The sequence below is a fragment of the Choloepus didactylus genome, chromosome 11 (assembly GCF_015220235.1).
Source record: "Choloepus didactylus isolate mChoDid1 chromosome 11, mChoDid1.pri, whole genome shotgun sequence".
Lineage (NCBI taxonomy): Eukaryota > Metazoa > Chordata > Mammalia > Pilosa > Megalonychidae > Choloepus > Choloepus didactylus.
In genome coordinates this window covers 61,111,283-61,129,304 of record NC_051317.1, presented here as the reverse complement: position 1 = coordinate 61,129,304, position 18,022 = coordinate 61,111,283, and the positions used below count along the sequence as shown (strand labels likewise).

The following is an 18,022-nucleotide window of genomic DNA, read 5'->3' as shown; positions in this document are numbered from 1 at the left end:
TTAGAAAAGCATCCTGGAGACCTGCAGACTCAGAATATTCAGAGTCCCATGATCATTTGATCCAGTCACCTCATTATATGGATGAAGGGACTTGCTCAGGGTCAAACCAGCATATCAGCCCAGACCATTCCCCTTTCTGTGAGTTGGCAAAGAAAAAAAAGATTTCCTGTGGCTTTTTCAGATAGTAGTCCTAGCCTGCCCTGGAAGGGAGTCCCTGGGAAGTCTGAATGAGGAGTTGCGGTAGGGCAATGTTAGGAAAGTTCAGCAACTGGGAGGAGAAAGGCCTGAAAGGGGGCAGCACTGAGCTAGGGAGGGTAAAGGACCTGGGGTCCCCTTTGCACTCCTCGATGCTCAACATTTCCCGCTTGTGTTTCCACCGGACTTGGGGCTTGCCTGGGAGTCCTGCCAGCCTGGCTGCCTCCTGCCCCGCCCGGGACAGCTCTCCCGGGTCTCCCCTATTTGGCCGGGCCGGGCCGGCTCGACCCACTGCTCTGGGCGGGGCCGGAGGAGCTCAGGGGTGGGAGTCCCGGAGGAAGATAGCATGGAGCCGATTTCGGGGCTGGGCGTGGGGAAGGCCGAGGGGTGGGGATCCGGGGTGGGCTGCGCCCGCCCGCTCTGACCTATTCCATACCCCTCCGAAAGCAGACACTGTCAGCAGAATCACTCCACTTTCAGGAGGAGGGGGGCAGGAGGGAAGGTAACTAGCCCCTTTCGGCTTAAAAAGCAAAGGGAGATCGTGGGCAGTTTTGCAGCAGCTCCCTTCCCACTTTTGGACCATGCACCTCTGCATCTTCCTGCTCGGCCACAGGGGAGGACTTGATTTCTTGAGCTGAGGGCTAAAACATTTTTTTTTTTTAATACTTTTTTTTTCTCCCCAACAACTGAATCATGCCATGTGCCCAGAGGAGCTGGCTTGCAAACCTTTCCATTCTGGCCCAGCTCCTTAACTTTGGGGTGCTTTGCTATGGGAGGCAACCTCGGCCAGCCACGGTTCACTTCCCAGACAAAAGGCAAGGTTAGTGGCTTTTCTTTATTTCCTTTGAAAACAGTGGTGTTAAGAGACGTGAAGATTCGGTTGTTCCCCTTTCCCTTCCCCCACTCGGCTGCAAAGCTGTTTCGCTGAGATTGTAAGGAAATTAGGCTGAGAGTTCAGCAGCCTGGAGTTTCTCAGAATTCAATGATTCATGAATTCTTACCGAAAAGTGAGCTTCTGAGGAAACCACAGTCTTTGAAAGACCCAAGAGGTAGTTGGCCAGCCTCTCTCTCTCTCTCTCTCTCTCTCTCTTAATCTCTCTTTTTCTCTCTTTTTTGTGTCCTCTTTGAATGCTGCACTGTTTCAACCCTCTATTTTTTCACATTCTCAACATGGAAAATGATTGTTTTAAAAAGTTCCATCGGTGGAGTGCACTCAGCCGTTTTTAGTGGTTTTAGTTCATGTTAAGCTTCTGCTCAGGGGAGCGCAAATGCAATTCTGGCCCCCTGCTGAGTGAGCTTGGCTGTGTTTTGGTTTCCTGGAAAGATTTAGGGCTTTGTTTTTAAAACCACGTTCCTCCTGGGGGAAATCTATCTGCACCGGGGCTCACCTTTCTGGCCCTGTGTTTCTGATCACAGCTGGCTACTTCTCTTTCTGAGTTTTGTAAAACCCGTAATGTTTTAGAGAGCATCAGTGCAGCGATGAGGGACAATTTGTTGTTACTTTGTTATTTAAAGCATAACACTGAGCAGGGTGGTGCTGTTGCCTCTCCATTTATCGGACTTGCATGCTGCAGTGCACAGGGTCAGAGACACTTTTCTGTTTGGTAGGGAGTTCATTGTGCCTCTGGGGTGGGAGTGGGGGGGCAGTCAGAACAGCAGTAACGGCCACATGTAGGGAGCATGTACCATGTGCCAAGACTGTTTAAGGCACTATGTGTGTGTTAGCTCATCTGACCACTCGCAACAAACCTATGCAGCAGTGGGGAGGTGGATGCCACTGTTACTGTCCCCAGGTGAGGATGTTGAAAGTTGGAGAGTTTATGGGTCCAGTTAATGGAAGATCAAGGTTTTGAGCCTAGGAAGTCTGATTCCAGAGGCCAGACTCTTACAATCAATCAGGGATACTAGATACAAAAAGAGCCCCGTGTAGCATTCATTAAATGCTCTGTTTGCTGATTGTGCTCAAGTCTTGGGAAGTGTCCTCCATAGCTTCTTGACATCCCCTTGATTCCAAGGGTTACTTGGGTGACAGACCTCACCAGCCTGTTCTCCCTTAGAATATGCAAACAGGTTTTTCTGCCTACTTTGCAAAGTTCCGATATTATTGGAGACCACATCTGCAGTGGCTTGGAGAGCTATCATAAGCAAGTCCCTCTGCTCCGCTTTATTTGGACTCTTGAAGCCAGCAAACGGCAGGGGTTAGATGTCAGTCAGCCAGCCCTTGCTTGTGTAAACGTTCCAGATACAATCTCCCACCCCCAAGTTTAAAATAGCAGCTTTTGTTGTTCTTTGAAAACCAGTCCCTTTGTGAAAAGTCTCTCTTCTGTGGCAGCACAAAGCCTGCAAACACTTCCCTGGGAATTTGGAGATGATTTGGTTCAAAGACGTACATTCTCCTGGGTTGGTTTTTGGTTCTGCTTGCTCCAGATCTTCTTTGTAAGTGAATTCAGCTTAGTATGGAGCAGACACCATTGGGTCTGGCTTTTTACTCTCTGGACAGCAGGAAATGGTTATTTTTCCTACTCACCTTTAGAGTTGTGTGCTGGGAGTATTTGGTATTGAAAAAAAGCTGTAAAATGCTCTGAGCTTATTGGACACACACACACACACACACACACACATTTAGGCTTAAAAAGAAGAAATAACTGAGCAGACTTCCATTTAGTTATAAGGGCGGAGAGAGAAAGAGAAAGAGAAGAAAGAGAGGAGGGCAAACTATAAGACAAGGGAAAATTTTCCTGGGAATTGTGTGACCTGGGTTTTGCTTCCAAATGACCTGCCCAAAGTGTCATAATTAGCCAGTCTCCCACAACTTCCCTTTCTTACTTTGACAACAATTTTGAGTTAGACTCAAACTCTCAACATTTAAACTTGTAAGTTACTTCAAAATCATGTTGCCCATTCTTATTTTTATAGGTGAGAAACAGGAGGTCTAGGTGATGTTAGTCAACATATATTTATTGAGCACCTACTAAATGCCCCTTCACCAGAGTTGGAGGCAGATTTGGAAATTGGCTAAGCTTCAAGTTTCCTTCTAGTTCTAACGGTCTTGGCAGAATCAGAATTTTTGTTCTTGGAAGATATATAGAGATAAATCCCATCCTTTCTGGGACCAGAAGCAGGCAGGCTTCACTAATTTTGCCCAGTAGTCTTTCCTCATCGTTCAGTTGTGATGTTAGAACGCTCTATGACTTCCGCAAGGTTTATTAGTTCAAACTGAGAATCAGAACAATAGGAAATATTAATCTTAGACGTATTATACTGCCTTTCTTCTATAACCGGTAATAACTTCTTAGATGTGTTTATCCTTTTACTATTTTCAAAGCCCCTGTCACTTCTGTGATCTCTTTTGCTCCTGACAACTCTGTGTTAGAGGTGCACTTTAGGCTTGCACTGAAAAAATGGAGGGAGCTTTTCAATGTGTTTCAAGATAAATATTTTATAAAGGTTTGTTTATGTTATTTTCAAAAACATTAATTCTGCAAGGAGGAAGTGATTTCATATTATTTTCCTAAGTTGATGAGATGCTTACCAGTTTTGATACTTTATTTGTGTTAATTATAAAAAGTGATCATGGTCAGTGGATTAATTATAGGGTTGCTGAGCAAATCCAGTGTCCTATTAGTATTTACTACTCTAAGTGGACTGACACAATTCTTCACAACATTCACATATGGAGTTTTCTATAATAAAAATACAGTTAAAAGTTTACAAGAATATGTGGAAGATAGTTATGAAAGCAAGCCTGTGACTATTACAGAAATTTTTTGCCCTTTTAAATATGGAGTCTTAGAAATTTAACCACTAAGATAGAAATAAATATAAAGAGTAAGTATAGATTTAACCTAAACATTATAAAAACTGGCAGGTAAATATTCTCTAACCTCTTCCTTTTTAAGCTGATGATGGATGGTATTTTCAAAAGCTCTTCCACCACCAGGCATCACTCAAAGTTTCTCACGAAGTATCATTGAAACTTGTGGCTGAAAGTTTCAGTTCTAATTTTCTACAAGGCAAATTGAAGTATTTGGGCTTATAATTTATTTCCACAAATCCTCCTACAAATCATCATCTGATTAAAGAATGTCTCAGCCCCCTCACGGTTTTGGTGACACCCCACCTTGCCGTCTGGTTCTCAGTGGTAGACCCTTGAGAAGCTGTGCGTGCGGAGGTTGGAAGTGTGGGCTCTGGATCAGAGTGCCCAGGCACGAGTCCTTCCCACTCTTTACTGTCATTTTACAGAGGTGGGAGTAGAGACTAAGATGAGGGACATGGTTAATATCCACCCTGGAGGACTGTGAGGATTCGATGATACCAAGTTGGTTTACTCTTAGGGTAGAGCTTGACCACAGAAATGGCAAAATTTAGGAGCTATTTTTATTTCCTGACACCTTATTTCTCCATCATTCTCATTCCATTCTGAGCTCGGCTTTCTACTTGCCAAGATTGTAGCTAGTGAATCTGCCAAACTAGATTCCCACTGAGAAGAAGCCAAGGTACCTGAGGTGTCTTTCATCTCTGCTCAGAGTTTGCATATATCTCTCTTTAAGTTGCTCTCTTTAATATCGATAATACTGACAGGTTAGATTGTGCATACTATTTGTCAAACACTCTTCCGGATCTATTATATCTGTTAATGCATTGGAACCTCATAACACCCTAGGAGTAGGCACGATTGTTATTCTGCCCGTTTTATAGATGAGGCAATTCAAGTTGCGTAGCCAGCAGATGCCACACTGTAAGTGGTTTCCTACTTCCATCCGCACCTAGGAGCTGACATGGCTTAGCTTCGTCCTTTGCAAAAGGTTAGAATGAAAGCCTGTCTTATCTCCCATTATTCTGCCTGAGAAAGAGTCAATTATTATCTCCATTTACAGCTGAGTAAATTGAGGCATAAAGAAAGTCAAGAAACTTCAGATAAACATCCCTGGGGTCAGTACTATTAACTCTATTATATTTTCTGCTCTTCTTTATGCATGAAATGCTGTGTGAAATCGGGAAGCACAGGGTTTTTAAATGCAATTTTATTGAGATATAATCACATAACATACAATTATTCAAAGTGTACAATCAGTTGTTCACAGTATCATCATATAGTTGTGCCTTCATCACCACAAATTGAATGTTTTTATTACTCCAAAAAAAATTAAAATTAAATTAAAAAAAGAACATTCCCCGCCTCCCCCATTGTTCATTTACTTTTTTTTAAAAAACAGTTTAATTGAGATATATTCACACACTGTACAGTCATCCACAAGTGTACAATCAGTTATTCACAGCACCATCATATAGTTGTATGTTCATCACCAGAATCAATTTTTGAAGCTTTTCCTTACTCCAAGTAAAAATAAAAGCAAAAAAGAACACTTAAATCTTTCCATCCCCTCCATCCCACCTTATTCTTCATCTAATTTTGTCCCCATTTTTCCACTCATCTGACCATACAGCGGATAAAGAGAGTGTGAGCCACAAGGCTTTCACAATCACACAATTGCACTGAGCAAGCTACATAGTTACATAATCATCTTCAAGAATCAAGGTCACTGGGTTGCAGTTTGACAGCTTTAGGTATTTCCCTCTAGCCATTCCGACACACTAAAAACTAAAAGGTGATATCTATATAGCACATAAGACTACCCTCCAGAGTGACTTCTCAACTCCATTTGAAATATCTCAGCCACTGGAACCTTATTTTGTTTCATCTCTCTTCCCCCTTGTGGTCAAGAAGATCCTCTCAATCCCACAGTACTGAGTCCAGGCTCACCTCTAGGAGTCATTTCCCGCCTTGCCAGGGGGATTCACACCCCTGGGAGTCACGTCCCATGTAGGGGGGAAGGCAGTGAGTTTACCTGCTGAGTGGGTTTAGAGAGGGAGGGGGCCAAATCTGAGCAACAAAGAGGCTCTCTGGGCAGGGAGGGGGTGTCTCCTAGGCACAATTATAAGTGAGCTTACCTTCTCCCTTGTAGCAACTAGCCTCACAAAGGAAAACCCCCAGATCGAGGGCTCAGCCCATTAAGTTGGCAGTCCTCAATGTTTGCGGGAAAGTCAGCAATCACTCAGGTGGGGAAGTCCAACACTTCCGCATTTCTCCCCAGCTCCTTGCCAGGGGGAGGGGGGACACAAATACACTTTTACTTTCTACCCATACAACTAACTCTAGGATGTACTGGGATTTCACCCCAGTGTGTACAAACTCACCAAATCGCCCTTCCCATTCTCCGCTCCCTGCTCCTATGGTGTTCAAACAAACATCATACAAATTAAATTATCTAGTGAAGCACAGGGTTTTAATCCAAGTAATGTTGCCTATTGGCTCTGAGACCTTTCTTAGCCTCCGTTTTCTATTCTATAAAATAGGGATGGTTACTGAGCCTCTGAAGTTGCAGATCTTCTCATGCATCCCTGCTGGACTCCTCTTCTTGAACACTGCTGGGATTATTGCTGTGCCCTGCTGGGTTGCCTGGGTGTCTGCACACTGCAGACAGCCTTTTAAAGCTCTCCAGCTTCTGGCCTGCTTGTTCTCATACCCTTACCTCCTGCTAATACCCCTATTAATCTGCCACTCCAAATTCATTTTGCCTTCTTAATTCCTCAGAAGTCTCGTGCCTTCCCCCTCTATCTAGTGAATGCCTTTTTAGGCCCAGTGCAAAGGATGCTTCGTGCAAGGTAAATTCTTCTCTCAGGACCCAGCTAACTGGGATAGGCTCAGTCAGTAGGGCACTGGGCACACAATGGCAGGCTGCCGAAAGGTGTGGTGCCTTGGCGTCCCTTACTTATCTCCTTTACTGGGTGCTCTTCTAGAGGTCGTTATAGTCTTCTCTCAACCCAGCATAACATCTCTCACACAGTGGAATGGGGTTCTTACCCAAACTCAAGGCAAGTGATGAGGTCTTCAGAATCTCAGCTTTGATGTGGGTTTGGGAGGATGGTAACTGGTATTAAGATACATTTAAATGCTAGTAGGCAAAAGCCTAGTTGGAGGGGCCTTTGGGGACAGAACTAAGAGTGTGACTCTGCCAGGAATGGCCTGCTGTGGACGGCAGTGATCTTGGTTATTTCCTGTGAGTCAGTTTTGGACCCCCGAAGGGAACCAGACTTGGATCATCTTGAAAAGGGCCTTGCCAAAGGGGCTGCCATGTAGGGTGAGGTCCCAAATAAAGGGGCGCCTGTTGGAAAGGCTTAGGGAAAGTCATAAGTGGCCAGCTGGAAGAGGCGTTGCCCATTTTGAGGGACCTGGCAGTGGGAGATCCTCAGAGACAAAGATCTCCCCCAAACCGTCAAGAGCTCCCCTTGAGAGGAGTCAGCATCTGGACACTGGCACACACACAGAGGGCACCATCCTGACAGCAGCAGATGACAGCAGTATCTAGATGAGTTCAGACTTTTTCTGCGCCTGCCTTCCCTCCACTGCTTCAACTTCGGAGGAGCCAGAGGCGTCGTTGTGAGAAGTAGAAGAGAAGAACAACATACGATAAATACTACAGAAGCTTAATATTCCTCCCTCCTCCCGCCTTCCCACAGCCTGGCTATTCCTTTCAGGTCTGAACTTAGAAGGGCAGTGAAGCTCCGATACTGGATAGGTCTAAGAGTTTCTCAGAGAGGATCGAGTCAATTAGTTTCCTCAATTCATGGCACACTAATACTATCAATTTGTGCAAAAACCTTTCTTTTTGTCCCTACTCCCTTTTCTCATTTCTCCCCATAGGAAACCATTTTAATGTGCTCCTTGCATGTTTTTTCTTCGTGTGGATTTGGCAAACTGTGTATTATTGTTTTTGTGTGCATATATTTTCCATTAACGTAAATGGCTCTGTATTAGCATGTTCTGTTTCTTATTTTTCACTGAGCATTGTTTTTAAGATTTTTCCATGTTGCTATGTGTACTTTGGTCTGTTGTTCCCAACTGCTGCAGTTAGAAACAAAGAGTCTGGACCTAAAAAGTGAGGCTATATGTTAGTTTCTGAGAGTGAAAACTCTTGTGCTCTGCCCAATATTTGAACTAAGGCAGGGAAGAACGATTTCACAGAGCAGCTTTGAAAGCATAAATAAAATATAAAATACTTTTATAGTTGTACCCCATCAAGTCCAGTTCTTCTGATTAACTAGCTACAAATGTGTTCACTGATACATTAACAAACAAGAATTGAGCACCTGTGATGTGCTAAGGTTCTGGCCTTGAAAGGGGTGGGGAGAAAGTGTATAATAAAGAATAGGTGGTGTAAAATAAGGCCATTCAGGGAGGTATAGAAAACAAGGCCATTGAGGTTTCAGAGGAGGGAGAGAGGACTTCAACCAGAAAAAACATGGGAAAGAAGATGGAGGATTTTAGTTGGGACTTTAAAGTGTAACAGGGTCTTGATAATTGGAGAGTGTAATAGACATTCTAGTTGGGGAAGTAACATGACAAAGTAATGAAAGTCAGGAAGTGCAAGGGTATGTCTCGGAGGTGGCAAGTATGTATGTTTTTCCTTGAAGCAAAAGATTAGTTTATCTTACGAAGTGTTTGATGGTTTGCTTTAGTCTTTAATCCAAAGCAATGACTAGTTCCTTCTAGTTAGATGCCTTGTTATTCTCTAACATCAAAATGAGTGGGTAGTGGTGAGGATTTAATTTGGGTTAGTCAAAAGGTGTATGTATTCTTTAGTGTGGAAGAAGCAAGTGTACCTGTCTTGGATTTTTAAAGTGGCAAGTTTCATATTTTGAGTCCATGCTTCAGTTCCTAATATGTTCACTTATCATTTTATTTTGTGTGTTTTGAAGGGGAAAAAGTTCCTTTAAGCAATGTTTGCTACATTACGGAACACATTCCTGTGCTGCAGCTGGTGTGACGTTTATCAGAGTGTCTATGATGAGATTGCTGTGTGGTTTTTTTTTCCCCCATCTAACCTGACCGAAAGGGCAGTTCTTGAAGTATTTAAACTCTTTATCAGAAATAGTGAAGCTCTGTGGTTTGTGTCATTGAACTCTAGGCTTGAAATTTTCCTGCCCACAATGCTACTTTCCTAATAGTTTTCCTTGTGAATTCATTCTGATCTCAACTTGTGTCTGGTAAAACACCTGATATCGAGAGCTGTGCTCCAGTGTCGGCTCAGACCTCTATACGGCCTCCAGGAGGGAGCACCATATGTACTTGAGATATTCAAGGAATTTCGTGTTGACAATATTTGTATAGTGGAAAGGAACTTTAATCGTGGGATTTTGCAATCAACAAGCTAGAATCTAAGTTCCAAATGGAAGTGTGTCTACCTTGCTACAGACTCAGCAGGGATCTCTCAGTTTTACTCTGTGTCTCCTTTACTTTCAGAACATTTCATCAAGGGCCTGCCGGACTACCAGGTGGTGGGTCCTGTCCGAGTGGACGCGAACGGGCGTTTTGTGTCATACGGCTTGCACCATCCCCTCAGCGGCCGCAGGCGGAAGAGAGATTCGGACGGCCCGGATGGACGGGTGTACTATAGAATTACTCATGACGACGAGGACCTGTTTTTTAACCTGACAGTCAGTCGGGGATTTCTTTCCAATAGCTACATCGTGGAGAGGAGATACGGGAACCTCGCCCACGTGAAGATGGCAGCCTCCTCGGGGTCCCCGTGCCATCTCAGGGGCTCGGTTGTGCGGCGGGGAAGCGGCGCCGGCACCGCAGCCCTCAGCGCCTGCCGCGGTCTGGTGAGTGAGCGCGCTAACCATCTCCCTCCCACGCCCCGGCGCCCAGCGTCTCCGCCTGCGGGCCAGCTACGGAGGGTTCACTGCGTTCAACGCGTGCGAATTGAGCCCCTGGGAAGTGTGACCCTGGCCTCCGAGGGGGTGGGGAAAGCTACAATAAGTAAAAGGCGATCTGGGAGGTACAGAAAATAAGGACGCCGAGGGTTCAGAGGGAGCAGAGAATTTCAACCAGCAACATCAGGGGAAAGAAGAGGTAGGATTTAAGTTGGATCTTCCAACCCTGAGGTTGCTGAGGGTATTGTTGACTGGCTGGCTAGCACCTTTTAAATTAGCATTTTGGAGTTTGAGTGAGTGAGCACCTTGATGATGATACCAACAGTGGCTACTAAAATAGTTGTTAGGTGTACAGACTTCATGTGGGACCTTGGGCATGTCAGTTGACTCCTTTGTGCGTCAGTTTCCTTATGTGTAAAATGGACATAATGATAGTAGCATCCCGTAGAGTAGAGGTAGGTAGACCATGGCCCACAGGTCAAAACCGGTGCACCTCCTGTGTTTGTGAATAAAGTTTTATTGAAATACAGTCATGCCCACCTGCCCTTGTGTTTATACATTGTCTATGGCTGCTTTTGAGTTATAACAGCAAAGTTCAGTAGGATGGACAGAGACCGCTTGGCCTACAAAGCGTAAAATATTTAACATTTTGTCTTTGCAGCAAACATTTACTGACCTCATCATAGAGTATTGTATTAGATGAATATATATATATATTTATAAATAAAGTCACTTATTTATAAATATGTAAATAAATTCATTTATTTATTTATAAATATATATATCTTAGAAGAGTGTTTAATAATAATAGACACTCAATAAATGGTGGCTGCTATTATTTTTTTTAAAATTTTTCTCATGTGCCAGGTACTGAAGTTTGTGCTTTATGTACATTGTTTCCCTCGCTTTTTTTTTTTTAACACATGAGGAAGCTCAGAGATGTTGAATAAAGTCACTGTGTCAGTTAATTTGAGCCTGGGTCTTTCTCCTGTTATATGGTACATCTCAAAAGGTGACCAAGCTTATTTTCCAAAATTTGAACCTACATTAAAAAAAAGTTTGATCCCCTCTTACTTTTAACAACCACTACCTTGAGAGCTCCACCAATAGCAGCAATGGCAAACAATGCTAAGGAATTAAGTTGAGGTTTTTCTCCTGCTTGAGCAGGAGAGAGACACCAGCACTAGTGGAATGGGAGAGATTCTGGAGCCTGGGTATCAACCTTGACACCTGTCCAGGGCTGGTTTGCCAAGCAAAACTACTGGTGATGTTGGCATTCCTACAATAGGCTTTCAGAACACCCTTCCCAAATCCTCCCTTTGTTATCGCCTGTTTGCCAAGAATTTCTGTTCTTCATTATTTGGGACTCTGTTTATCCTCTGTCTGTGTAGGTTGGCTTTGCTGGAATACTGTGAGAATATTCCTGTAAAACAGTATACAACATTATGAATGTACCCAGAAAGTTCAACTTTCTGAGAGACCCTGGGGATGAATCGCCTTGTATAATAAATGGGAAGTCTTGCTTTGCTTTTCTCTATAAGTCTGGATTTATATGTGTAGGCATTTATCATTTCCCCCTAATGAGATGGTAAACGCCTCAAAATCAAGGACACTGATTCCTGATGTTTTTCCTTTAATTTCTTCTCTCCAAGCCTCATACAGTGTTCGGGTCTTGTCGTCCTTTGGGATTGCTCTGGGTTGACATCACACTCTCCCTTTTCAATCCTGGCTCTCATTTCTATGAGACTAGCCCTGGAAGCATTGGTTACAGCAGTCCTCTACAACCAGGGGAACAGGAAAAGCATCGCTGCCCTGAAAGGACAGGGAGGTGCCAAGTAAGCAAGCCATGAGACACACGTACAAGGACTGCACTGCTCTGGAAATTTTGACGTGGGAACCCATGGCTATTCATTAAACATGCAAATATTCCTGTGCTTCACATCCTAGAAACTCTAAACGTGTGTGCCTTTCTGTGCACTAGAGTAGTGCTGCAGTGTGGGCTGTGGACCTCCAGCATCAGCATTGTCTAGGAGCTTGTTAGAAGGCAAACTCATGGGATCCATTCCTGTCCTGGTGAATCATAATCTCTGGGGGACCAGAGGTGGGCAGAAACCTACATTTTAACAAGCTTTCCAGGTGACTGTGATGCTCACTAAAATTAGAGAAGCACTGGACTAGAGAAGTTGTTCACAATGCTGGCTGGACATCAGAATCACTTTGAGAGCTTTAAAAAAGTACCCATGCCCAGCGCCTTCCCCCAGTAGATCTGATACAACTGGCCTGAAGGTGGAGCCTGGGCATCAGCATTTTTTACAAAATCTCCCCAGGAGATTCTAATGTTAAGAGTTGCCAACCACTGGATTAGAGTGAGTGGGTGTTAATTAGCTGTATGAGCCAGTATTACTCTAAAGTAGCAGTTCTCCCCAGGTGATTCTGACAAGCAACCAAGGTTGAGAACCACTTTAAATTACTCTCCACTTTTATCCTGTGCTTTCTAAGGGAAATTGCATATTACTCAGAATTATTCTGGGCTTGGGAACAGAATACTGGGGACTTTTCAATTTCAAATGCCCCTAAACAACGGTGAGTACCCCTATGTGGACATTTTCAGATTCAGATTTCAGATTTATACAAAGTACAGGAAGGAACTCAAAGACGCAGCATTAACTAATGGTCTTGTGTTGTAGCCAAATTGATGGAAATTTTTTAGACTCAAATCAATGAGTAATTTGGCCACAGGAAATAATCCACTGGGATTATTTTGGAGCCTTTCACACATAACTGGACTGCTAGTGGATAGTTACTAAAAAATGCATCAAAATCAAAATGGATTACCTTCCTTTCTGTGAACACAGAACTTAGCTGGCATCAAGTTCATTTGTTTGAGTGCCATAGTTTGCCAGTGGCTGCCTAGAGTGGTCCCAGTTAAAAGGATTGTATATGAATTTGCATTTGACTTCTCCTGATCACTTTTCTAGGGTACTACCTCCAGCATATTTGCTCTCCCTTTCACCCAGGGATGACCCAACTCAAATTCAGAAGATGGTAGACTTAGGATACACTGGCTCTGGGTCTTCCTCCACCCCCAGGGAAAAAGGTAGCATTTGAAAAGCTTTCCTTGGTAAGAAAACACTCTTAATGGACCAGCACATCTGGCTCTCCTTCCTGTGGTTCAGTCCTGGCATCTTCCTTTGCTTCAGATGTGTCTTCCTAATCTTGGAGCGTGTTTCTTCTTGGAGTTGTTTATGCTTTGAGCTTCTTTAGTGCCCTATGGACAAAGTCAGATGGTTTCCAAATGAAGACCCTAGAAAGATCACTCTTGCAACTACCATACAACCCAGCAATTGTACTCCTGGATATTTATCCCACACAGACTTCCTTCCCTCTCTGAATCCATCCTGTAACCCCTAGCAGCCACTAATCTGTTCTCCATTCCTATAATTTTATCATCCCAGTGATATTTTATATATATGGAATCATATAATATGTAGCCTTTGGGTTTTTTGTTGTTTTTTTAGTTTTGTTTTGTTTTTTTTTGCTCAGCATTATTCTCTGGAGATTCAGCCAGGTGGTCTTATATATCAGTAGTTTGTTCCTTTTTATTGCTGAATAGTATTTGATGGTATGAGTGTACTGCAGTTTGTTTAACTATTCACCGTTGAAGGACTTCTGGGTTGTTTCCAGTTTGGGGCTACTATTAATAAATCTGCTATGAACATTTGTGTCCTGGTTTGAACAGAAGTCTTCATTCGTTCATGCCGGGAAAACTGCCCGGGAGAGCAATTGCTGGGTCATATGGTAGTTGCAAGTTCAGTTTTTTAGAAACTGCCAAACTCTTTTTCAAAGTGGCTGTACTGTTGTACATTCCCACCAGCAGTGTATGAGTAATCTGGTTTTTCCACATTCTTGCCAGTATTTAGTGTTGTCACTTTTTAATTTTAGCTATTCTGATAGGTAGGGAGTGATTATGGTTTTAATTTGCATTTTCCTGATGGCTAATGGTGTTGAATATCTTTTCATGTGGTTATTTCCATCTGTATATCCTCATTGTGATGTCTTTCTGTCCCTTTTGCACATTTTTCTAAGTGGATTGTTTTTATACTGTTGAGTTTTTTTTTAAATCATTTTTTTGTTGTAACATATAACATATATTCATAGAAGTGATAACTTCCCAAATACACTTTAGAAGGTTGTTAGAGAGCAAATTTCAAAGAATATTATGGGTTACAGTTCCACAGGAGGCATGAAGACCTCCTGCCCCCTTGTCTGCCTCCCCTCCCACCCAGGCCTCTGCTTCCCCAACCCCCTTTCCCTCCTGTGTCTCTTCTAAATAGAACCAGACCAGCCCCTGCCTCCTCCTCCCTTCCCTATCCCCTGGGTGTAAATAGATTGTTATACTGTTGAGTTTTAAGAATTCTTTATATATTCTGGATATAAATATGTTTATAAGGTTTGCAAATATTTTCTTCCAGTCTGTAGCTTTGTCTTTCATCTTGTGATGGTTAAGTTCATCTGTCAGTTTGGCTGGGTTATGGTGTCCAGTTGTTTGGTCAAGCAAGCACTGACCTGATTTTTACTGTGAGGATATGTCATGGATTTAAATGATTAGTCAGTTGGTTGCATCTATGACTGATTACATCTACAATCAACAAAGGAGACTGCCTTCAGCAATGAGAGAAGTCTCATCCAATCAGTTGGAGGCCTTAAAGGGAGAATTGATGATTTTAGCAGTCCAAAAGAAGAATTGCTATCTCTACTTCAGCCAGCCAGCTTCTCTTGGGGAATTCACTGAAACCTTCGTTGGTATTCCCAACTTGTGATCTGCCCTGTGGAATTCAGACTTGCCAGTTGCCTGAGCTGATTCCTATAATAAATCTCATGATGTTCACCGTGTATACATAATCTGTCCGTTCTGTTTCTTTGGAGAACACTGACAAATGCATCTTTCATGGAGTTTTTCACGGAACAAGTTTTTAATTTTGAGGAGGTATAGTTTGTCAGTTTTTCTTTTAATGGATTGTGCTTTTGGTGTCAATCCTAAGAACTTTTTTCCTAGCCCTAGATCCTGAAGCTTTCCTCTTATGGTTTTCTCTGAATGTTTTCTACTTTTACATTTTACATTCAAGTCTGTGATCCATTTTGAGTTAATTTCTTGAATAAAATACGACTTAGGTCAAGGTTCATTTTTTTTTTTTTTTGGCCTATGGATGTCCAGTTACTTCAGCACCATTTATTGAAAAGGCTGTGTTTCTTTTGTTGAATTGTTTTTGCGTGTTTGACAAAAATCAATTGAGCATATTTATGTAGGTCTATTATTGAATTTTCCATTGTCCTTCATTGTCTATGCATCTTTTGGTCTGCCAATATCACACACTCTTCATTAGTGTGGCTATATAATAAGTCTTGAAATCTGATTGATTTTCCCATTTTGTTCTTCTTTTTCAAAATTGTTTTAGCTATTTTAGCTGTTTTAACTTTCCATTTAATTTTTTTTTTTTTTAATCATTTTATTGAGATATATTCACATACCACGCAGTCATACAAAACAAATTGTACTTTCGATTGTTTACAGTACCATTACATAGTTGTACATTCATCACCTAAATCAATCCCTGACACCTTCATTAGCACACACACAAAAATAACAAGAATAATAATTAGAGTGAAAAAGAGCAATTGAAGTAAAAAAGAACACTGGGTACCTTTGTCTGTTTGTTTCCTTCCCCTACTTTTCTACACATCCATCCATAAACTAGACAAAGTGGTGTTTGGTCCTTATGGCTTTCCCAATCCCATTGTCACCCCTCATAAGCTACATTTTTATACAACTGTCTTCGAGATTCATGGGTTCTGGGTTGTAGTTTGATAGTTTCAGGTATCCACCACCAGCTACCCCAATTCTTTAGAACCTAAAAAGGGTTGTCTAAAGTGTGCATAAGAGTGCCCACCAGAGTGACCTCTCGGCTCCTTTTGGAATCTCTCTGCCACTGAAGCTTATTTCATTTCCTTTCACATCCCCCTTTTGGTCAAGAAGATGTTCTCCGTCCCACGGTGCCAGGTCTACATTCCTCCCTGGGAGTCATATTCCACGTTGCCAGGGAGATTCACTTCCCTGGGTGTCTGATCCCACGTAGGGGGGAGGGCAGTGATTTCACCTTTCAAGTTGGCTTAGCCAGAGAGAGAGGGCCACATCTGAGCAACAAAGAGGCATTCAGGAGGAGACTCTTAGGCACAAATATAGGGAGGCCTAGCCTCTCCTTTGCAGCAACCGTCTTCCCAAGGGTAAAACTTATGGTAGAGGGCTCAACCCATCAAACCACCAGTCCCCTATGTCTGTGGTCATGTTAGCAACCATGGAGGTGGGGTAGGCGAATACCCCTGCATTCTCCACAGGCTCCTCAAGGGGGCACTACATCTTTTTTTTTTTTTTTTTTTTTTCCCTTGTTTGTCTTTTTTATTTTTTTTTTTTTTTTTTTTTTTTTTTAACTTTCCCTTCTTTTTTCAAATCACCTGTATGAAAAAAAAAGTTAAAAAGAAAACAAACATACAATAAAAGAGCATTTCAAAGAGACCATAGCAAGGGAGTAAGAAAAAGACAACTAACCTAAGATAACTGCTTAACTTCCAACATGTTCCTACTTTACCCCAAGAAAGTTACATAATATAGCAACATTTCAGTGAACTTGTTCTTACTACAACCATCAGAAATTAACAGACCATAGTCATTTCTGGGCATCCCCAGAACGTTAAATAGCTTATCTGTTCTTCTTGGATTATTGTTCCCCCTTCCTTAATTGCTCTCTACTGCTAGTTCCCCTACATTCTACATTATAAACCATTTGTTTTACATTTTTCAAAGTTCACATTAGTGGTAGCATATAATATTTCTCTTTTTGTGCCTGGCTTATTTCGCTCAGCATTATGTCTTCAAGGTTCATCCATGTTGTCATATGTTTCACCAGATCGTTCCTTCTTACTGCCGCGTAGTATTCCATCGTGTGTATATACCACATTTTATTTATCCACTCATCTGTTGAAGGACATTTGGGTTGTTTCCATCTCTTGGCAATTGTGAATAATGCTGCTATGAACATTGGCGTGCAGATATCTGTTCGTGTCACTGCTTTCCGATCTTCCGGGTATATACCGAGGAGTGCAATCGCTGGATCGAATGGTAGCTCTATATCTAGTTTTCTAAGGAACTGCCAGACTGACTTCCAGAGTGGCTGAACCATTATACAGTCCCACCAACAATGAATAAGAGTTCCAATTTCTCCACATCCCCTCCAGCATTTGTAGTTTCCTGTTTGTTTAATGGCAGCCATTCTAACCGGTGTTAGATGGTATCTCATTGTGGTCTTAATTTGCATCTCTCTAATAGCTAGTGAAGCTGAACATTTTTTCATGTGTTTCTTGGTCATTTGTATTTCCTCTTCAGAGAACTGTCTTTTCATATCTTTTGCCCATTTTATAATTGGGCTGTCTGTACTATTGTCGTTGAGTTGTAGGATTTCTTTGTATATGCAAGATATCAGTCTTTTGTCAGATACATGGTTTCCAAAAATTTTTTCCCATTGAGTTGGCTGCCTCTTTACCTTTTTGAGAAATTCCTTTGAGGTGCAGAAACTTCTAAGCTTGAGGAGTTCCCATTTATCTATTTTCTCTTTTGTTGCTTGTGCTTTGGGTGTAAAGTCTAGGAAGTGGCCTCCTAATACAAGGTCTTGAAGATGTTTTCCTACATTATCTTCTAGGAGTTTTATGGTACTTTCTTTTATATTGAGATCTTTGGTCCATTTTGAGTTAATTTTTGTGTAGGGGGTGAGGTAGGGGTCCTCTTTCATTCTTTTGGATATGGATATCCAACTCTCCCAGCCCCATTTGTTGAAAAGACCATTATGGCTCAGTTCGGTGACTTTGGGGGCCTTATCAAAGATCAGTCGGCCATAGATCTGAGGGTCTATCTCTGAATTCTCAATTCGATTCCATTGATCTATATGTCTATCTTTGTGCCAGTACCATGCTGTCTTGGCAACTGTGGCTTTATAATAAGCTTCAAAGTCAGGGAGTGTAAGTCCTCCCACTTCGTTTTTCTTTTTTAGAGTGTCTTTAG

General features: G+C 42.3%; 1 protein-coding gene across 1 annotated transcript in view; it reads left to right on the top strand.

Moving 5' to 3' along the window:
* Window positions 1–888: 888 nt before the first annotated feature.
* Window positions 889–18,022, top strand: part of ADAMTS12 (ADAM metallopeptidase with thrombospondin type 1 motif 12) — a 459,352-nt gene continuing 442,218 nt past the window's right edge. The window contains exons 1-2 of the mRNA XM_037799243.1: window positions 889–1,015; window positions 9,500–9,861. Coding sequence (XP_037655171.1) covers window positions 889–1,015; window positions 9,500–9,861 — 489 coding nt within the window. The remainder of the gene's footprint in view (window positions 1,016–9,499; window positions 9,862–18,022) is intronic.